Below are 24,841 nucleotides of genomic sequence, written 5' to 3'. Positions count from 1 at the left end.
TTTTGCAAATTCTATTAATTTTATCACACACTGAAGTAGGAAGGACTAAGGCTTGCATTGTGTAAGTTGGGATACTCATAAGGCAGGATTGGGCTAGGGATACTTTACCTGCCATTGACAGAGAATTCAATTTCCAAGAAGCTAATTTTTTTCTTGATTTTATCAATGAGATAAATAAAATCTTTCCTACTAGGTTTGAGATAACTGACAGGAATTCCAAGGTATGTTCCAAATTGAACCTGAGACTTGATCTTAAGTTTATCACAAATAATATTGGAGAGGATATGATCAGTATTCTTAGAAAAAAAATAGAGGATTTATTAAGATTAATATTAAGACCAAAAGCAGAGCAAAAAGATGATAAGACTTTCTGAATATTCTCAGTCTGTTGCAAGTTAGCTTTAGCAATAAGGAGAATATCATCAGTAAAGAACATATGAGATAACTTGGGGCCAAATTCACCAAAAGAAAAAGGGATCCAATCCTTATTAAAAACTTCATCCTGAATTAAGTGAACAAGCCTTTCAAGACATAGAACAAAAAGATAGGGAGAAAGAGGATCCCCTTGCCTGATTCCTCTAGAAGGTCTAAAAGATTTAGAAGCTTTATTATTCCAATTTAGGTACATAGAAGAGGATAAAATGCAAGCATAGATGAGATTAGACAGTGAAGAATCAAAACCAGCCTTAATGAGAGTGTCCAAAATAAAATTCTACCTAAATTTGTCACAAGCTTTCTCTAAATTCAATTTTAAAATCATAAAAGCAGACTTATTTTTAAGAAGGCTAAAAGAATGAAGAAGTTTTTGAAGGATAAGGAAATTATCAATCCTTTGTATGTGAGGAATAAAAGTAGTTTGATTCTTAGAAATCAATAAGGGCAGAGAATCCCTTATTTTAGTAGCTATAATTTTAGCGATGATTTTATAACTCACATTACAAGGAGAGATTGGTCTAAAATTAAAAACAAATTCAGGATTATCAATTTTAGAAATCAAAGTTATAGTTGTACCATTAACATCAATTATGTGCTGAGGGTTAGTGAAGACATCCACAACAAAATCAAAGATGAAAGGGGTAAGATGATGCCACTAGTTTAAAAAAAAAATAAAGCATGCAGGTCATCAGGCCCTGGTAATTTGAAATTTTCTATGCTAAATAAGGCAGTTTTGACCTTTTGGATAGTTACAAGAGCTTAGAATCTAATCCTATCCATGCCTATGAAGAGGGAAACATGAATTACTATCTAGATGAAAATTAGAAGGATTAGGATCATGATACAGATTTTGAAAATAATTGATAGATATACTTTCAAGCTTAGCAGGGTTAAATTCCCACATATTATTATTATTATCTTTTAAGGCTTTTATAAGATTCTTATACCTGCGAATTTGGGTTGCTCTATAGAAAAATTAAATATTCTTGTCTCCTAATTTGAGCCAATTAAGTTTGTAACAGTGAAACCAATAACATTTTTTTTGGTCCAAGATTAGCTCTCTTTCCACATGGAGGCCATGGAAAGATAAGGATTACTCCCAGCAGCCAGCTTGCGAGAAATACCATCAAGACGGCTAAAAATGCGACGTTTCTATTTAAAAAATTACGAAAGACACTATGATTCCATTCAGAAATGTTCTTCCTAAATCTAGACACATTTTCCACCTAAGAGCTGGATCTAATCCAAGACTTCTGGACTTGGCATGGAAAATCACTATGAGACAACTAAGGAGCCAGAAACTTAAAGGTTTTATTATTATTAGAAGATGGATTTTCACTCCTAATTTTCAGCTATAGGCCTACATGGTCAGATTTGAGAATAGGAATATGGATAATTAAGCTATTATGAAATAAGGTACACCAGTGTATCATTGGCGACAACCCTATCTATTTTTCCTTTAATTGACCTCTTTGTCAAGTAAAAAGGATTCCTTTGAAACCTAAATCTTTCAACCCACAATAATCAAGACAATCAGCTAGTTTCCTAATTGAGCTAGGATTGGCAGGTCTACCCCCAACCTTTTCCCTATCACAAAGTACAAAGTTAAAGTCCCCAGTCAAACACCAAGGGGATTGAATTTGAGTGCTAAATTCAATAAGATCATACCAACATTAAGATCTCAAATTCTTATAGGGCTAGCATAGATAGAGGAGAGAATCCACTCCTCATATCCATGAACCTTAACTTTTAGATGGATGATAGACTTAGCCTTATGTAAAACAGATATATTGACTTTTTTTAGTGTTTCAAATACACCGAATCCCTCCAGAAAAACCCAGTGCCACAATCCTCTCAGAAGTATCTAGATTTAGTTTATTAATTAATTTATCAGCTTTAGCTTTACAAACTCTAGGTTCAAGAATGGCTATAAAATCCAAATGATAAATCAAAATCAAATCATTAACAAGTCTGGAGAAACATTTTCCTCTAGCTCCTCTGTAATTTCAAAATAAACAGTTGATAAGAAGGGAAAATAAGAATCATGTAATATCTGAAAGATGTTGAGAGCTAAGAACACACTCCATAGCTGATGGTCAGCAGTCTTTTCATTATCCTAATTCTAAAGGATATTTAGACTATTATATTTATCAGGATCTAGAGGCTTCTCCTTAGGGGTTATTCTATCTGAATGATATTTACTACCATTAGAATGATGAATTAAATCTTGTCGAATTTGATTCATTAAGCAAAAGATTTATTTATGATTAAGATTATCAATTTTGTTCTTATCAACAGCACAATCCATCCTAATCTTAGATTGAGGGAGAGATACCTTGTAACACCTTAACTTTAATTTCAATAAATAAGAAATTTCGCAAATTTTTGAAATAATAAAATTTTCATTTTTAATTCAAGTTTCATCAATCATTTTAAATAAAGAAAGGAGTTACAAACTATATCAAACAGTTGGTACAGGACTTATTTAAATACAACAGTTTTCCAAAATAATATCCTAAGTCTTATAACAGTTTCATCCACCCCTTCACTGAGTCCGGTGCTGATTGTCTTGATTACCTAAAAAATGAATGTAAGGGTGAGTACTCTATACTACTCAACAACACACAATCAACGTAGAGTCTCACCTCCAAAACATTTTCAATACATTAAACAAACACAATCACAAGCAGTATTATCACACAGATCATGTTAATTTAACACCGATGCACTCACGGCATTGGCAACATTTCACATCCATAAGTACAATACATAAACTCATGCATATGCACGCCAGCCACACTCACTGTGGCACTGTAATCACAGATTTACACTATGAATAGTCGTCAGTTACCCTCGCCTCACAGATACCACGTGGGCAGTCACGGGTCGTTCAACAAAGATAGTAGTCAGAGGTCTAGTCAGGAAAAGAGTGTGTGGCTCGTGGTGCACCCGTTCCGCAGTCGGTGTTACCACTACTCTCTCCTTCCCAAGGTATTTCTACTGTTCTCATCTTTCACATCCCTAGTGTATCATTGAATCATTCATAGCACATTATAATAGTGCTACACTCCTCATTCACATACATTTCATTCACACACGCAATAATTATACTCATACACGGCACACAGCCCACATTGCATTCCAATACACGGTACTAGGCCCACATTCATTTCACATTACACGACCCTCGGGCCCACATTTGTTCACAATATTCATTCTATCATGCAACATCCAACAATTCACATTCATCCATTTTGGTTAAACACACACAATATTTACATCTCACGGCTCATGACCCTCATCACAATTCTCAATCAACTTTCATTTTCTACACATTTTCTACCTTTTAGCTCAGCCATAACTCCATATTCAATCAATTACACATAAAAAGAGTATGGTAGAGTTCTCCCTTACCTTGGATCGACATCTCACACCCTAAATCTACCAAGAAGTGTTTCTCCTCACTGATTTCGTCCTAAAACACATGAAAGAACTCCATGAGAACCCAAGGAAACTCAGAAACAGAGAAAAGGGGATGAGAAACAGAACCCTAACCATTAAAACTCACCTCCAAGCATTTTTCACACGAATTCAACCTTCAATCAAGCTCCCGAACGGCTTTGGAGGTAATTAATCGGTGGAATAGGGTTTTGAGAATGAAAGGATCCAAGAAATTTCGAAAGGAGAGGGAGAAATAACCCTCTCCGAACCCTAACCTCCTTTAAATCTTTTTCTAGTCACGACATTCTCACTACAGCGAGATATTCTCACTGCAGCGAGGAGACCTCGCTACAGTGACATGCCCTCACGTTGTAGCGAAAATATCAGACGAAATTGCACCATAGTTTCTGCAGAATCTCACTATATCGAGACCCTCTTGCTATAGCGAGACTGCACTCAGAAATGCACCACAAACTGTTACTCTATCACTACAGCGAGAAGACAACAATTATGGTCCTTTCTCCTAGGGCCCTCTCGCTACAGCAAGAATCCTCTCGCTGCAGCGAGAACAGCCCAATATCACACCCTGCACTTAGGCACTTAACCCATTTCAGCCATATCCAGTCATGCATACGCACAATACACACATCCATATACTTAATACACATAAACATCATTATCAAGTAAATCAACACACATATATATGTATATATTTAGATTTATATAAATCATTAATTAACATTACAAAATTTAGGACGTTACATACCTTATCAAGATCTGGAGGCTTCTTCTTAGGGGTTATTCTATCTGAAGGATATTTACTATCGTTAGAATGCTGAATTAAATCTTGTTGAATTTGATTCATTAAGTGAAAGATTTATTTATGATCAAGATTATCAATTTTGTTCTTATCAAAAGCACAATCCATCCTAATCTCAGATTGAGGAAGAGATACCTTATCCTTTTCTGGTTTTTCCTATTTTTGGATAATTTTTGTCTTATTTAACTTTTTAGGATAGCTGCTAGATCTGCTAGTATGCTTATTATTATTTCTGTTGTGGTTGGGAGTATTGTGGAGGGACTCAGGAACAAGGTCCCTGCTACTATTTTGGAAAATAGGGTTACTTGAGATACCATCATTCACCATCCCCATTTGGGATTCTTGATTGCTTAAAACATCAAACCTGGATCCTAAAGTATAGTCCTTACCCTTATCCACAAAGTGTAAAGAGCCAATAATCCTAGATTGACCTATTTTCTTCTTCATAGGTTTTTTGGCCAACATTCATGGCCCAAAACTGCTTTGCCTTTCCTCTTTACTTCCTATAAGAGAGTCATCACCCTTATTTTCATTTTTACTAGGTAGAATCTATATAATGCTCCTGTCTGACCATATTTTTCACAATAGAAACAGATAAGGTGCAATTCCTTATACTTCACCTTGAATTCTTGACCTAACACCTTGAAGGACAGGATAAGCTTTTTCCTTAAATTCAATTCTACACATAGCCTAGCAAACCTACCCTTGGAGAAAAAAGAGGTGTAGGGGTCTATCTTTAATATAGAACCCAGGCAAGCTCTCACCTGCCACAAAAATTTTTCATTGTAAAGTTCAATGGGAAGATCAGGGATTCTCACTCAAGCCGTGATTTTCCTAAGGTCCTGATCTCTAGGCCTGAATAAAGGCCTCCATCATTGAACTAAGAGGTAGTGATCAAGAATTAGTCAAGGACCTTTAAATAGCACCAACTTATAATCCTCACTATTATCAAATTTAACAAGGAAAAAATCATTATTCAAATCCAAGATTTTTAATGTCCCAGATTTTTTCCATATACTTTTTAACTTCTTATTAAGATAATTGAAGTTCACTAATCTACCTAGAAGTTTAACTATTAGGGTTAGTTTCCACGGGGAACACCATTGTTTATAATCATATAAAGAAACCCTAAGCTTTGGACAAATTTCCTGAAAATTATTAGGGTTTATTTCTTGATCATCATTTTTAGAAAGAGGGATATTAAGTTCTTCCATGCACAATATCAATATTATCAAGAGACATGTTAAAATCCCTAGATTCTAAAACTTTATCTCTATATGAAGTAAGAGGAAAATGATAATGGGAAGAAGACACCATTTTGGCAGATCAGCAGAACACTCCTCTACTAGTCTAGTCGCTTGAACATCCTCAGTCATGACCTTGGCCTTGATCTTGACTTTTTTTCTTGCTCCGATCCACCAGATCTTGCTCTTTGTTGGACTGTTTCTCTGCTTCAGAGTGCTCCATTTTGTCCATGCTTGTGAGACAGCAAGCTGCCTGAGATAAAAGTCGTTCCCTGTAGCTTGATTGAAGGAAATCGAGACTGACGTCCCTCTTCAAGCCAGAGCTAGAGGGCGGAGGAACCCTAACAGAGCTAAGCGGCACTTTTTCCTCCAAGAGTACAGTTTGACAACAAAATCCTAGCAAGATAACTCGAGAGAGAAAACCTCAGCCACACCTCTTGAGTCTCCTTGCAATGAAGACCTCTTCTGTCTCAGATCCATGATATATGTAGGTAAAGCTCTCCCCAAGCCAAAGAGGCTTAGGATTTGAAACCCAAGCACAACTTTAGCTGTGCCCTCTCCAAGACTCTATCTTAAAAGAAAATCTTAGCGTAATTAAATTTTTTTTATTGTTACCATTATTTGTTAGTATAATCTTTCAAAATTTTTATTAATTTTTAAGATAAATATTATATTAGTAAATATTATATTAATAATTTACAGTTATATTTTTTAATAAATAATATTTTTATTATTATTCTTATGATATGTATACACAAGAGTTACAAGGATAAAAGAGAAAAAATAAAAAATAAATATTTAATACAAATACGATGTGACAAAAAAAATTACGTAGAAAAAAATATGTGGAAAGAAAAGTAAAAATATTATAAATAGGATGAAAGAAATTATATTTTTTAATTTATTAATTAATATAAACAAATTTAATTTTTTGAATGACTTATTTGATATCATAATTTTTTAAATACTTAAATTAATATCGAATGAAATTTTTAAATATCAAATTAATAATTTGATATTTTAATAATAATTTCTAGGAATATATTTATTAAATATAATTTACAAAAATAAAAAATTATATTCATAATATTTTAATAATCAATAATATGAAAATATTACATATTTTATAGACCCATACAACATATTAATACAAAATCTAATTAAATAGATGTTTAAATTTTAAAGTCAATTATTGAATGCGATTAAATGCATTACGATTTACACATGGCCTGTTCACTAAATTGACTAGAGTCACGGGTTGAGAAAAATACATATTGGTTGGCTTAAATCATATAATATAATCAAGTGGCTTGAATTCTCTCTATTGAATTATTAAATAGTTTTTTTAATGGAAATTATCTTAAGGGGAATTAAAATTTACGCGAAGAGTAAGTTAATAATATTTTTAATTATTTTTATTTTTATTTATTTAACTAATATTTTTAGAATACTACATATCATTTTTATATAATTAATTTCATATTTAAGTACATTTTTTTGTCACCAATTTTTATTTATTTATTTTTCATTTTGCATCAATTATTATTTTTTTATATTACCTAATATGTAAATGTTAAATTGGTAAGAATTATTTTGATATAAATTATAATAAATACAACTGTTAAGTATTTTTTTAAAATATTGTATATAATAATCATGGTCAACTCTCTCAAAAAATAAACTGGGTTGGACTGTCCAATTTGTTATCAGTTTCATGTCCGATCCATTCGACCCATGAAACTGACTACCCGAAGAACTGGTCCAAAAATTAGCCCAAAAAGGAAATAGTCCACAAAATTAAATCAGTAAAATCTGATACAAAATAGATTGAAATTAATTTAGAATGTCATTTTAATGAAAAATGGCCCATATTGCCTTGTTTTGACTTTTGAATGTTTTTTATTTTGATAAAAAGAAATAACATCTTTGAAATATTACATCATATTTATACTCATTTATAGGTAAGATTGTTAATGTTTTAGGCTTGCCCAACTTATATTATTTAATTATATAACAACTTTTATTATTATTATTATTACTACTACTGTTACAATATATAATTTAGAGGCTTTTATTATGTCTTTGACTGGGATACCATTTTCTTTTCCTAATTTTTTTGTAACAAAAGAAAGTTAACAATAATTAAATCACGAATGAAGGAATGAATGGCAAACACTTCCATCCAATTAGTATAGTTTATAGAATTATAGAAAACAATGCATGAAGTACATTGTTGCTTCAAAAGTATAATTTTACAGTCTAAACTCTAGAATCAACATGGCAACTACTTGTAAGATATTTTAATGCTGTGCTTTACAGTTTAAAGACATCTGAGGGAACCTATCTTTATTCTTTACAACCCAACAATTGCTTTGCCATTGCCGGCCTTGTTTCTTTGGGCCATAATAACAAGTTGCACGTCACTTCTCCATTATTTCTCTGTCCTTTGCTTTTTTTGTCACATTGGTCTTCACCCTTCATACATGCCAATAGGAAAATATATATAGAAATTCTACTCTTATCTCTGTTTTTACAATATTTATTATAATTAAAAGAAAGATTGAGTAGAGAAAGAAATATAAAACAATAGAGTACTGTGATAGAGAGATGAAGAGAAAGATTTATTTAAAATGTTATATGAGTATAATAACTTAAGTATATTTACCTATATTTGTGCAAATTTTCCTCTTAAAAGTCAATTTTATACGCCTTTTTTTGTTTACTTTTATATACTTGTATGATATTTTTATCTGTTTCTGTTTCCCTTTAAAACATAAGTATCCTTTACATGAGTACATCACTATTATGGACAGTAAAATTTTTCATCCGAATATTTAATGCAGGACTCAAATTTGAGACTATTATTCAAACTAAAATAACTTCTTGTTTTACTCATTGCTTCTTGTGACATCACATAATTCATTAAAAAAAAAAATTTCTCTTTGTATCCCTAACCAGGTGTATACATCTATATTACCCATTTTCCACACATTTTTTTGGGTCAAGTTGGCCTTACAAGCTTGGTTTGATAGATGGGTGGTATGGATCCCCTCATGTTTCTCTACAACAGCATGCCAGTTGCAACCCTTTTGTTTACTGACAAAGCCGTGTAGTGGTTGGTTTCTCTCTCATATACGGATCAGAAACAGCCTTTGCAAAGAGCCTTTTCCATGGGGTAACATGTCAAGAAGGCATGAATTCTTTTCTCAACATAAAGCTGACTAATTATTTTATTTTATATAGTAATCTCTGCTGTATTCCTCCACTGCTAAACCTTCAAAGTAGACCACTCCCCCAAAGGTTATCATAGGTGAAACCTTTTTGAAAGAAAAATTGTGAATTAAAAGTATTTGTATACTTTGTCCAAATTAACTCATAATTTAAGACCCTCTTTGCTACACTTTGTTTTATATAAGTGTTAATATTTTAATAACTAATGATTAATATTTAAACTATGTATCTTTTTACATTAAATATAAATATCAAAATAACTTGTCATATTTTATATTTTTCTAACTGTTATATTATATTTTATATTTTGAATAAAGTAAATCTGTATAACGCATATCAGTTTTTAAAGTTTAAAAAAAAAGATTTTTTTATACTAATGTAAGCCTAAAAATTCTTACATCTAATCTGAATTTTTTATTTAACTTATACCTAACAGTTAAGAAAATAATAAAGTATGACCCATTAAATGTAAATTAAATAAAAAATTCAAATTTATTATAAGAATTTTTAAACTTACACTAATGTAAAAAGATTATACTAAAATTTAATGTTCTTTCTTACTTATTGATGAATTTTCAGACATTAATCTTTATGTATTAACTTTATCCTTGACATAAACATCCAATTGGCACTTCATTCATTACTACATGTTGAGTTTCATCTACCACTTACTCCAAAACATATTATGATTTTGATAGGATGGCTATGAAAAAGAGACTTATAGCCTACTGGGATTTTGTTGTCTCTAGAGGCCCCATTTTCTACATAAACACATGAAAATGATTAGAAAGGGAGTTAAGTATGTACAGAAAAAGTTTCGCTTATTTGGCACAAGTTGTTTGTATCATTACGTGTTCCTTTAGTGTTACATCCTTTTGTAAATGGCACCACATAGAATTCTAATTTTAAATTACATGAATTAATAAGTAATTTCACATAATTAAGTGCGGCACCGCCATGTAATGATTATAACAAAAGAAAAATAAATATTTTATAAACTCCCTTTTAAAGTGCCGGCACTTGAAAGATAAGAAGAAAGAGAGAGAGAGGGAATAAATATAGTGAGTAATATAATAAAAAAAAAAAGAGATAAGAATGTTAAATGTGTGATAATATTATTAGTATGTCTATAAATCAGAATTATAACAAATAATCAAAAAATTTCTTTACAAATTTCAAATGCACCTTTGAAAGGGTATCAATATCGTGTGTTGGTAGGTACTTGAAGTCAAAATTGGTGAGTTTGCTTGCCTCCCGTGTTTATGTGCATCAGCCTATGAAAGGGTCTTTTTCTTGCTTGTAAGATAAGAAATTCAATGCAATTGGTTCAAATTGCAATAACATAAAAGCGTAAATGGTTGAGGACAACCATAAAAGAAACAGGCACATCTTAATTAAATAATAAATAACTAATTAAAGCCGCTTCATATTGAAACTTCTTTAAGTTGAAAAATATTTGTGATTTTGATTGAACGGTTGTGTGTTTGTTCCAGAACAAATTGTGCATTTGGTTGAAATTATAGAAGTCACGGATTCCTCGAGTCCAAAGAAAATAGAATTTGAGTAAGTCACAAGGTCAGAAATAGATTTTCTGAGCCATTAATTAACCTAAGTTTGTTAGTAAAAATGAAAATGTGGTACGGTTCTGTATACATTGATCATTTCAAAACAAATATATGAAGTTGATAGTGCTGAGAATCAATAAAATTACTCAACAAATTCAACAAATAAACAAAATGGGCAAGATTTATTCGTCTGATACCAAGAAATAAATTTTAATCCAATATAAAATCTGTGTCCTAACAGCTATTGATCTTGTCTTCAATTGAGGCCAATATTTGTTAGCTAAAAAGATTGACAAGCATGGTAGTTGCATTGAGCACAAACATCATCACCATTGTCTATTGTTTCATTGGTTCTGGGTAGGTTAAACTCAACCAGGCCTATGATCACTGCAGAATTAAAAATTTGAAATTATCCAAGGGAGAATAACACATTAAGAAGTGAAAGAATGTAAATGCCACTATACCCTTTTCTGCATTTCTTTTGCAAGAAAGGAAATTGTATACAAGCCTTTTTGTTTTCTGAAAAAGGAAAATGAAAAGTATACACTATGCAGTAAATTGCACAGGTTGTGCAAAAGGGACTGATTAGAACACCTTATTCACTCTTATATCTCCTTCCTCTTCTCTAATATAATCAATCACACCAAAACTTCACTGTACAAACAAAATCTGACTATAAACAACATACCCAGAAGAGACACAACTCAAAAATTGGTTTAAGTACCTGTGTTAAATTAAATGTCACCATGAAAGAGTAAGCTAGTAGCAGCACAAGGGACAACGAATTAGTCCATTTTCATTGCAATCAGGGCAACGTTGGAATCCACACTCACCAACCTCACCATATTCTTCTACATCTTCTTGTTCTTCGTCGCCTTCATAGTAGATTTTACAACTTCCATAACAGGTTTCACAAGGCACAAACCTTACATCTCCACATGCCTCACACACTCGACCATCTACTCCATCATTGTTATTAATCTTTTCACAACAATCAAGCAATTTCTCAAGTTTCCCCTCCTCATGAAGTTGCTGAATGTCCTCAGCTCCACCAATGTAGGTCCTTCCAAGAAACACCCTTGGCAATGCTCCGTTACCATATCCATGACCCAATAGCTCCTTGAGCTCCTCCTTGAACCCTGAATGCATTGACACGTCTCTCTCATCAACCCTCACTCCCAATCCTTTCAGAATTAGCCTCACATGGCAACAATCCTCATAAGTCTTCCTCACCCCACGCAAGCTAGTGAAATATAACACAACCTTGTCTTTCACACATGGGTCAGGCTTCAAATCCACGACAACATCACCACTTATTTTCTGTTCATCAAAAGAGAACCTTTTTATAGCCATGCTCTTCTGCTTCTCTTGCAGTGATCTCTGAAATGAAGAAACAAACACTTGATGATCATCTCTTGATCCTTCCTCAGTCATCTTAGGCCACATGGGTTTGGATGAATCAGTGTGATTCTCCATGAACCGAGGCTTGGTTTGATCAACATGGCCATTCACACTGACATCAAAAGAGAAGCTCTTGAAATGTTTTGGTGATCTAAAAGGGCTTGTGTCTTCAAGTCCTTCCATTAGTTCCCATGTGTTGATAGTCTCTGGCTCACAGGGTGGTGTTATGATTGGAGTCTTGGAGATAGCTTTTGGCAACATTTGATCAATCATATGAGACCATGTCTTTCCCTCATTCACCTCATCCTCCTTGTTCTGTGTCCTGAAATTGTCACTGTCAATGACCTTGCCATTGGAAAACCTTAAACCATTGCCATGGTTGTTGTCGGATACCTGGTCCAAAGAACCTAATGTGGTTGATGTCAGTGCCACAACATGGTAACTATCTCCTTTGCTTTGAGGTGGGTGATGCACATGTACTGAGTAGCTTCTTGGTACAGATGAATAAGGGTTGTTACAATGACAATGTTCACATCCCTTTTGCTTGGAATTAGCACAACCCATAATCATACAACACACAAATCTTAATTGTTCAGCACACAAAGCAAAAACCACAAATCCAGCTCAATCGAAGTGTACAATAAAATAAAAATGTACACAAACTTGATGCCACAATTCATCCATGGACGATCCAATAACTCAAAAAGATTTTCAATAGTTGCAAGTTTGAGAATTGGGAAAAATCAGAAGAACAAGCCTTGAATTGAACGGACGAACCAAAAAATAAAGAACAGAAAACACACACGAGAAAGAAGTTGAAAGGAAAGAAAGGGGAAATTGGATGGAAACATGAATCAAAAGTCAAACAAAGAGGGCGAGAGATCAATCATTCCATCACCATTCATCATCAAGCCACCCTATGCACTCTCTCTCTCTCTCTCTCTCTCTCTCTCTCTAGAGCTTTAGAGAGAGAGAAATGACTATAAACTAAATTCTAAGAATGCAACTTCTGACAAACGGGGCTTAATATAGATTATAGACAGAACCCAAAAAAGGGAACTTGAAAACTAACAGGGATAAAAGAAATAAACTTTGGGTTTGTTTAAGAACAAGAGAAAATGAATGAATGCTATGCTATGAATTTTTTTGAAACTGCAATCGAAACTCTATCCGTTACTCCCACTCACGTTGTCGTTATTGTTGTTATCTTTTATGCTTATGTTTCTGTTCTTTTCTTGTTTTTTCTTAACGCGTACTCAAAAATATATAATAAGAAATTGGTAAATAATAAATTTTTATTTAAAAAATATAATATTTAACATTATAAAACCTGTTGAACTAAGTGACATTATATGATTTGTAGTAAAAATTTATTTTATATAAAAAAATTTGTCTACCTTTAAACATAAGTAAAAATATTTTTTTTTGTTTATGGGATAAATAAATAATATATAATGTTATGTTATTATTGCTATGCAAGTATGCAATGTTCGTGGAAACCTCTTTCGTTTCGTTTTTATTGTTAGAAAATGTAGTCACAGTACTAAGCACTGTTGTTAGTGCCGGCAATGCTACTACCACTCGCAACATCAGCGCGTGCAACCGGCTCCCGAGTCAAGGGATTTAATTGAGTATGATGGTATATGGTGGGGCCATTCATACGCGCTTTCGCTTGGCTCGTGTTTAACACCGACACTGTGAGGGGCGTTGGAGGGATTTGACCCAAAAATGTTGTTTATAATTTTTAAAAAATGCTAAACAATCAAAGAGAAATGGTTAATTTTTTTTCTAAAATTCTAAAGACTAAACGAAAATTCAAGACTCTGAATAATGAAAATTTGATTTTTTTTAAATTATTTATATACATTAAAACATAAATGTCGATGCAGCCAAATCCTCGCTTCATGTTGAGTTAAGATATAGCTTAATTGACTGATTTTTTTAAGTGTGCTTAATAATAATATATAATAAAAAATTAACTTGAGAAAGTTTTGATTAAAACTTTTAATATCTAATACTAGTAATACATTGTATTTGTAATATATTATAATTTTTAATAAAAATTGCTATAAATAAAATTTTGTTGTATGTTTTTAAATATGTATTAAAAATTTATTTTAAATAAAATTCTATTTCTAAAATTAGTTTAAAATTTATAATTTATAAACTAAATAAAATTTTATAATTTTTTTGTAGATTGAATTAGAGATATTTTATACAATTAGTAGGATCGAGTTAGGCACAAGACTCCTAATGTCCGGGGTTGAGGTCTCTCAAAAATTATAGATAAAAGAGGTCTCTAAAAATATTAATTAAAATATTTTATTTAAAATTAATATTATTAATTAGTATACAAATAACATTAAGAATAATATTTTTAAGTAAAATTAAACTTATCATCTTATTGTAGCTCATTATTTTCTTAATCAGTAATTATGTTATTTATCTCATTATTTATTATTTTTAATTTTATTATTTTTTTAACATGGGTCAGATATATATTAAAAAATTAATAAAATATATTTGTTATTAAAAATTATATTATTTAATGTTAAAAATACATTAAATTCTATAATATTTTGTTATTTATAATAAAAATGATTATATTAAAATAAAAAATAGATTGACTTTAATATTAATTAAAATTAAATTAAATTAATTACAATAATTTGGTAAATAATTTTATATTTTAAAAATGTATAAAAATAATTTCAAATAAATTATATAATAATTTCAATATATTATTTTTTTTAATTTAAAATAGGTCTATTTTAAATTTGCTTTAGGCTAAAACATTAGTCTCCTTAATAATTAGTTCAAATATATTAACTAATTAATAAAAAGGCATTACAATTGTTTTGTGAGAGTGTAAATTATTTTAATAAAAAAATAAATAAATAGTAAAATCTATCCTCTAATAAAATAAATATCACTTAAAGTAATTTTTTCATAAATTATCTTTCAAAAATTATTATTTTATTTTATTTTTTTATTTACATACGAAACTGTTAATAAAATAATAAACTATAAACTACTAAATAAATTAAGTATCAAATCTGCATTACGAATTAACTCTAACTTATAATTTTTTTAAATCAAATTAACTTTGTATGATAAACAAACTTATTTTATTTGTTTTCGTGAAGAATCGGCAACATTATTTCATTAATTTATAGCTTGGAAGCTTGTAGTCTACATTATTGTTTTTCTATTTCATTAATTATTTTATATTTTATCCTCTACATTTTAATTATTATATTTTTTAATTTTAAAAAAATTAAATTTAAAAATTTAATAAAGTTTTTATTTATTTATTTGTCTAATTTAAAAATATTTAATATAAATAATTATTTTAATATATAATTATAATTTAACAGTTGAATTAATGAAATTTATATTTTATATAAAATTATTTAGGGCGTAAGAGTATGTAACTTATTTTCTTCAATATAGATTATTTGTGTGTTTGGATATAATTATAGTAAAAATATATTTAAATAGAAACACCGTTCATATTTATTTAGACTATTTAAAAAATTAATTTATAATATTTGATTAATTTTTTTCAAAAAAATAATGTATTTGATATAAGAAATTTTTTTATATAAATAATTAAAAGTTATCAACTTATTTTCTAGTTAAATTTTATTTTTATTTTATCTTTAATAATTAATGAATTTAACTACAAATCTAACTGTTACACAATTTTATATCGTTTTTACATAATTTCAACCTAAAAAAGTAACTGTTTCATACAGTCTAAATATAATATATCATTTTAAAATTACCTTCCACTTAACTTATCTAAACATAAAACTTAAATTATACAATAAATCATCATAATAACCAATTATACATATAATTGGTTTTGCAATAATCTACTTTTCTTTCTTTTGCTAATTCAAAATATATAATATATTTGGAAAAAAAAATTAAAGTAATTTAAAATTATTTGACGCCCTTACTGATGTAAATCAAAATTAATGCATATCTTAATTATAAGTATACATGATAGTTGTATTTTAATATTTTAATTTAAACAATTTTTACTCATCTTGCTTTATTTTATGCATCTAATTGTCTGAAATTAAATATTGCATACTACTGCACATAATTAAAATATAAATTAAAACTTTACTTATTACATAACTTATATAATCTTCTAAATATTAAATAAATTATTTCATTAAATTTTCGTAATTATACATTAAAAATGAATATTTTTTAAAAATTTTGTGTAAAAATTAATATATATTAGAAATAACATTGTATTTTTAGAGGAATCGATTACAAAAGCTATCAAGTTTAGCTTATTAAAAGTCTAAGGTAAAAAGAAAAAATAGGTTCCAAGTCTGATTTATCTTATTAATATAGCTCATAATAATTCAACGATAAGAACAATTAAATTATATCATATTAAATAAAATTGATAACATGAATCTTTCGTAATTAATTTCACTCAACTCAACTATTTTTCATTCAACGATCACTTATCAGCTAACCCCTTATAAGTTGATCCAATTCAACACATTTTAGTGTTAACACCATCTAAACCCACTATCAAAAAAGAATCAATGTAAATGACAATAAAATTGAAATGTTTGCATGAATACTTTTGACATTTATCACATACTTTATGTTGTTTTTTTAATCCATTTGTACAAATTGTTATATAAAAGCAAAGTAAAATACAACATACAATCAAGCTCATCAGAAGTAATAAAATCTGTAGAATTCACATTAACTTTTAACATTGATGCAATAACCCAAGCTGAACATTATCACACGTGGGTTAATGGATTGAGATTGAGGCACTGCATAATTGCAAACACTTTGTGATACACATGGTGGCACGTGGACATGACCCTTGCCAGCCATTGCCTCCAATTATGACTGCACCTGCTTATGTTTTTCTATGAACACTCACAATGTTCATTGATAATGTATAGTTTTATTTATTAGATAGTCATCAGTACATGGTAAAAAATTAAAAAAATGTTTAAGACTCTAGATTAATTATATCTTTATTTTTTCTAATTTAGATTGTATTCGATTTTGGTTCTCATTTTTATTTGTTAGTTAAATACTTTTGATTTTAGAATTAAACAAATTTAGTCTTTTTGTTAATTTTTTTACTGTAAATCTTTAAATTATTATCATTGTTTACGAATTTATGATATAAAATATTTTTAAAAGTTTGAATCAATAAATTTTTGTTGGAGGCAATTAAAGGTTTTGGCTAGTGTTTTTTGAATAAAAAAATAATAATAAAGCTGTAGAATTTAGGTAGAAGAAAATTGACAAAAGAAGAAAATTAATTAATGTGCATCCATTGAAAGTTATAGCCATGGGTTCAATCCGTATGGTCCTTATTATGGAAACTGCAATCAACGTGCTTAACACTCTCTCTGCTTCTTCACTTTCCACTTTGTTCAATTTCATGCAGCAACTTACAAACAATGCAATTATTGACACGTAGTATGCATATATATATACACATCAACAATTTTTTTGGCACATACCATTCACATATATAACTGTTAAAATTAACCTATTACCAGTACTTATCATCAATTATATTTAAAAAAATGAATCAAATATTTAACTAATACATGATTGTGTACTAAGAAAGAAAAGGGGGAATAAAGAATAATAGGTATAGAAAGTTACTGAAAAACATAATAAATCACAAAGTACGTTATTGAGATGTGCTGTTCAGTTAATTTAAAGGTTTTAATTCTTGGATAATATGTTTACTTAATAAGTATTGATAATGACAATAATCATGTCCTACTTAATAAGTATCCAAAGTTCTCCATTTTTGGAAGAGATCTTTACTTACAAAATAGGTTAGGATATGGATAATGTGGTAGTTAGAGCCTTTTTATGTTATATTTATATATGATAAATATATAGTTATATAATTTTATGTTTATTATATTTTTTAATTATAATTTGAAAGATTTTTAATTATTTTTAATTTTGATATTATATTTGTAGTTAATATTTTCATTTTACTATTTTCTAAAAAGATTATATTTATTTAAAATATTTGTATAACAATTTATAATATATTAGGATTTTAGTATCCCATCCAATAATATTGCGATACTGCTCATTTAGAGTGACTTATTTATTCTAAATGCCTTATAATATTTTAAAATGAAACTTTCTTATTTGTATAATTTTTAATATGTTATTAATAAACTAACATGAGATTTAATATTTTGCATTTGCCTTAAGTTTAATTAGTTTTAGACTAATTGTGACTTGCTATTTTTTAAAAAAAATTGGACTTTTATTAGTCCTTTTTTTTTTTTTTACTTTGTTGCCTATATTTGTGTTCATCTTTTTTCATATATTTTTTAATGTTACAAGTATAAATACTTTTTTGCATGACTCTTTTTATAAAAAAAGAATTGGGCCTTCATTTCTTTTATTTGGACTATAATACCATATTAGGGTTGTAAAAATAAAGTGAATTAGTTTAAGTTTAAAAGACTTAAAGCATATTCGATTTCTGTTTTTACAAATGTATTAGAATTAATTTTAAAAAACAAAAAACTGTTTTAAAAATAGAAATTAAATATACCCTTACTTGTCTAAAATGATTTAGAAAATTTTAGAGTCAGATTCTATAACTTATATATCATTTGATATATTATGCAAGACTTTATATTTTAATATTCTCCTAAAGTCAAGCTAGTTTTTTTTTTTTTAATCTTGACTTGCATTTTTTAAAATTTTTTAATCTTAACTAAACTTATATTTCAAGTTTTGGACCTCTACCTTAAATTTTTTTGTTATAGCTTAGATTTATAGTTTTGAAAATTTATTTTTAATGTTAGAGGTCTAATAATTTTAAAAAGTTGACTAAAACATTTCAGAAAAATATTTTTTTTTGTACTGAAGTCCATTTATCTCACTCTCTTTCACGGTTACCTATATAATATGTCAAAATACGCACACTAAATTTACTCATGCAGATATATGTTCGAATATTTTTTTAAATATGGACACGAATATTTTAGTATTTTATACAAACTTTATTCATTTCCATTCTTGTATTTTAGAACACTGCTTCTTAAGTTACCAATTCTAAAGACAAAGCACTATTAAAGAATTCATATACTAAAAACAAAAAAAAATTGCTAGTCATTAGATTTATCTCTAGAAATATATCTATTGTAGATTGGAGATACTGATATGTTGCATTGTATTAATAAGGTAAAATTAGTATTTAATATTTTTAATTTTTATTTCAGTTTAGTTTTTTATTTTATTTTGATATCTCTTTATTTGATTTTAATTTGATGCTATTTATTTTTTGTGTCAGATGAAAAACTGTCATAATTAATTAAAAAATATAATTTATGATGATAAATAATTGTCACTATTGAATAATTAAGATTAAATTGAAACTAAATAAAATAAGGAATAAAAAAAATTAATAGTTAAAAGACCAGAAAAAAAGTGAGAGAAGCAAAATATTAATTTTTCCTATTATAATACATTTATTTATGTATTATGTAAGTAAATTGTTTGTTAGTGATAAAATAATAAAATCCATATTAATGGGTTAACAACAAATCAAAAGGTTGATATATTAAAAAAGCTATAAGTCTAAATTGTTTAAGGAAATTTAACAAACAAATCACTCAAACATAAAAACTCAATATCTCTCAATCTTCGATCAAACCAACGTTTAAAATTCTAAGATGATTTATAGTCTAGGTCCAAAATTGTAAAAGACGGGTCAATTAAAATAAAATAAAAAATTAGACTGCAACATAAAAAGTTAAAAAAAAAAAAGGAACACAAGCTTAAAAATAAAAAGAAAAAAACTAAAAATGATTTGAACTTGAAGTACAAGTAAAAATTATAAAATATTACAAAAATGCAAGTGACACACTAAAATTAGTTAAACTTAAAAAATAGATTTTTAAGATAATAAAGTCTCGTATATTAAATTAGAAATAAACCAAATGATATATAAGCAAGATGATTCTAACTCTAAATTACTTAAATATTTTAAACAAACAAATCACTCAAATTTAAAATTTATTCTCCCTTAATCTTATAATAGGTTCACAATTTACAATCACACTTAGGTCAAAGTTGTCAAAATGTCTAAGATAATCTCGACAAAAACAAACCATTCAAAATCTGATTATGCAATTAACAATAATTACCAATATTTCATTAAGCAAAAACTAGATCAAGACAATCGACATTTTATCTCATTTTATTTTATTTTGTAGTAAAGTGGTCTAGAAGTTTGTTCTTTGTTCAACACGGTGGAAATGTGGGACACACATTATCTATATTAACCCATCTATGGTTGTGACTGTCTCGTGCTTGTCTATATATATATGGCTGAAATTGAGGCCACAATTCATTAGAAAAAAGGTCAGTTACGCTAATATTTGATTGAGTAATTTATACTACAATATCTGGATATTTTAATTATGTATATTATTAATTTTTTATACACGTTAAAATAATTAGTAATTCTCATCAAAGATAAGAAGAGGTCATTTTGGTTATGCAGATCATCAGGACCTGCACATAAATTAATTTAATTAAGTACTCCAATGATAAATTAATTGATTTTAGATTAGCTCATTTAAACAAGTCAAATTTAAATATATAGTTTTAAAAAAAAATATCTATTGCAATTTTATTTGAAGGTTTAAAAATTACAAGAATTTTAGCCATATAACGTGCAGGTGGTATAAGGATAACAATTGATAGGAAATTAGAGTGAAAGCATTAGATGTATGACTGCCAATATTCACTAAAACAACTTTTAAACTAGTCCTTTAAGTTTTAACTCTACATCTTTAAGTATATATATATATAACTTGTTAAGATATCTTTTTAACATATCCAAAGAAGATTAACCTGTGCTCAATAAAATGAATTTGTTTGAAAAAAATGTTTATCTTATCTAAACGATATTTTTAAAAAAAGTTATAACTGAAATAGTAATAAAAGGTCAGAATAATTAAAAATATAAAAATAAAATATTTATTTGTAATAGGCTTAATTTATTTAAATAAGTAGAAAATAATAAAAATTATAAAAATAAAATATATGAAAAATATTTATTAATTAAAATAAAATTATAAATATAAACTTAAAATACATTATATCAATAATGCAACATCTTGCCCGCTCTCAGCTAAATCTTGAAAACCTTCTTTATAAAGAATATTTTAACCTCCTTTTTTTTCGGCTGAAAAATTTCTTACACCTCTTATAGAAAAAGCAAGGTCTTTGAGGCCAACAGGCCCAAATAAAGAAAGAGAGAAGGAAGTATTATGACAAAAGAGAGAGAGAAGATATAAAACCCATTGTTTGTGCCCTTAATTGCCCAAAAAGATATGGGCCATTTTGGAGGGAGAGAGGGAGGAGGCCCACATTATTACAACCTGATCCTTTCTTGCATCCGCCACTTCGCACATTTTAAACAATAATATTTACTTTTAATTTTTTTTAACTAAAATGAAGTGAAGAAGATAGCAGAATGAATGTATTAACAATATTACCTTTTATTCTAGCAAATAAATTCTTGTTCGCTATTTATTTTTAGCTAGATAATTATTCACCGTTTATGTTAAAAGGAAGTTTTACTATAATTTAATTATGTGCACGAATAAAACTTTAAATTAATTACACTGTTAACGTTTTAATAATAATAATAAGATGCAACTTTGAGTGTAAAATTGTGAAAAAGATAATGAAGTACTATAATTTTATAAATATATATTGGTATCAATATAAGTGAATAGTGAATTTTATGATCAAAATTTTTATACACTGTTCTTAACATGCGGGGATGTTTCATACCTAGTTTAAGCCAATTTGGAGTTTGTTAATTCATCCTTTGTTCTAAGACTATTTTTCAAGTTTTATGAAGTCTAGATTTTAATTAAACTTTTTTTAAGCTATGCGTAGCTTCATTGAGTAATTAGATTTAACTCAAGTTTAAATAGTGGGGATAGGGCTTATATATATTATTTGGAAAAGTAAAAAATAAAATAAAATGAAATTAAAGTGTCTCTCAAGAAGAAGTGTAGAAAAAACGTTAAGTATAATTTGAAATAAAATGTGGGAACACCTTATCTTTTAAGTTCTTTAGTTAGAATAATTTAATCAGATTATATAAGTTAAAGCATGAACACACTTTATCTTTTGAGGTCTTCTATTATTCTAACTTAACTAGACTAAAATAAATGTTTGGCTAACTTTATCTTCCAAGATCTTCAATTATAGAGTAATGTAACTAGAGCATGCACGCCCCCACCTTTAATCCCTTTAATTACATATTTCAAGTTAGAATACAATTTTGAGTGCTATATTGAACATTTTTTTATAAAGAAAAATGAGTTTAATCTACTTCTAAGAATCAAGGAAGAAATTAGACTTAACTTTGGTTAATACTTTGGGATTAAATTTAATATTCACATCCAAAAGATTAGTTTTATGTAATTAAGTAATTAAGATATTTCATGTGGTATATAGATATATTACAAAATTTAGAAATTAAAATTTCTCAAATGATGACTAAATTTGCTAACAATAAAAATAATATTGAATTAATCTTTTATCATCATTTTTGTTGTAATATCTATAATGAATTTAATTTATTTTCTCTTCAACCTCGTAATACACATGAATAAAAAAAACAAACAAGTTATAATTCGAACAGTTTAAATTATTCTTTTGTAAAAAAAAAATTTATTTTAAATTTCTTATTTATTTATTTTATTAGACAGCAATATCTTTTTTCTAAGCTAATGGATAGAAATATTAAGTTAAAGCATATATTATAAAGTATTTGAGTAAGTAAACATAGTTTATTTTTTTAATTATTTATTATATTTACGTGTATATTAAAATTTATTATAATATTTCAACTTGACCTGTAGCATTAAATACGAGTCTTGTTAATATAATTGGATTATATTAAATATTTAAATAAAATTTTATCACTTATAATAATTTTATTTGATTTGAAGAGAATTATCTCGAAAAAATAATACATGTAGTTTAAATAAAATAATAATAATAATAATAATATTAAAACATACAACATATACAAATAAACTTATAAATCAAATTATTTCAAATAATTATAATTATTATATTAATTTTTTAAAATATTTTCAAATAAATTTTATATTTAAATAGTAAGTTCTAGGATTATTTTATACCTACTGTTAAATTACTTTTGGAAGCACTAACGAAAAAATAAATTATATAATTTTTAGTATGATAAAAAAAATAAAGAGAGACATAAGATAATTCTAAAAAATTATTAGAAAAATATTCTAATTAATAATATTTTTAAATATTTAACTTTTGACTAAATTTAATGGCAATATATAATCTATATAACTGTAATAAAATAAGATTTGATTATTAATTAAAAAATAAATTAAAATGTCTTTCTCTCCCTCCTCTTTTCATACGTCTGTTCAGAGAAATTTGCACTTGCTTTATTGTGCTTTTCGAATTAGATAATTTTTTTATTTTTCAACTACCCATATTAGGCTCACCGTCCTTACGTATGGTAGAAAGTTAACTCGGTTTACATATGCACAACTTTTTAAAGGATAATAATCAAGTTGGATCAACAAATGTGTTAAAATAGTATAAAATTTATAATTTATTAATAATATTTCTCTTAGAAACAATTAATTGAAAATAAATTAAGTTTTTATATGTTTGTGTACTTGTAATTCTTTTTTGGGTATATTGCGTATTAAAAAAATACAGCTACTCCTTGTTTACTAGATTTCAACTTACAATAACGTTTATAGAATGTTTAAGACTAATCTATTAACGTTTTTATATAAATTAATCATAAAATACTTGCTATAATATTACTAAACTTAAAAAATATTGAACACTTTTTCTGTATTATATACTAAAATATTAAAAAAATTATATTTTTCTAAATATATTACTAATTTTACTATTAAAATTAATAGTATAATTATTTCACGTATAAAAATATAGAATATTCTATCATTTTTCATGGTATCATAATATGTTTATGTTTGGAAAAGCTTGTTTGATAAAAGATTGAATTAGATTCGTATGGTTTTTCAAAACGAGAATCCAATATTTAGAAAGGTGTTAATTTGGAGTTTCTTTTTGAGTGAAATGAATCCAATGAGAGAGAGCCACATAATAAACCTAATTCCAGATAATACATACGCTGATGTGATTCAATGGCGGTGCCTTACACGCCATGACCATGTTTTTTGTTGGAATGCATAAAAGATTGGTGGTTGGCTTCTATTGAGGGACTCAAGTAACATGGCTGGGGAACACTTGGTCCCTGAGATGCCTTTGTTGGATCTAAATTTTCTTTCCAAATCCTATCACTTCAAATCCCAAAATAGAAACATGTTGAATCATTTCCAAAGTTTTGAAATACAACGTCACGGCAAATGATCTGTTGCTAGTCCTGTCTTACACGTACATAAAGCTAAGTTTTTTGACCCCTAGTTATAGAGCACATTGTTGAAATTATACATGTTTTAAGTACAGAAGGTGAGAATAGGAAGAGAGAGAGAGAGAGAGAGAGACTTTGAATAATATTTATTCCTATACTGTGTTATATTACGATAACAAGTTCTGATTATCAATTATTTGCGACGCTGTTGCGTGGTTAATTTGTGGTTATGTTT

The 24,841-nt window shown here is 27.9% G+C and overlaps 1 protein-coding gene across 1 annotated transcript; it reads right to left on the bottom strand.

Moving 5' to 3' along the window:
• Window positions 1-10,808: 10,808 nt before the first annotated feature.
• On the bottom strand, window positions 10,809-13,321 carry LOC113868099 (uncharacterized protein At5g39865-like). The gene is made up of 2 exons (XM_027503664.1): window positions 11,461-13,321; window positions 10,809-11,123 (listed from the first exon to the last, which is right to left on the bottom strand). Exon 1 carries the CDS (start codon window positions 12,705-12,707, stop codon window positions 11,496-11,498), a length of 1,212 nt encoding a protein of 403 aa, XP_027359465.1. The 5' UTR covers window positions 12,708-13,321; the 3' UTR covers window positions 10,809-11,123; window positions 11,461-11,495.
• Between the last annotated feature and the right edge of the window lie 11,520 nt (window positions 13,322-24,841).

This window comes from Abrus precatorius, unplaced genomic scaffold (genome assembly GCF_003935025.1).
Source record: "Abrus precatorius isolate BTA unplaced genomic scaffold, Abrus_2018 Scaffold5, whole genome shotgun sequence".
NCBI classification, from domain to species: domain Eukaryota; kingdom Viridiplantae; phylum Streptophyta; class Magnoliopsida; order Fabales; family Fabaceae; genus Abrus; species Abrus precatorius.
This window is presented reverse-complemented; position numbering and strand designations above follow the sequence as displayed.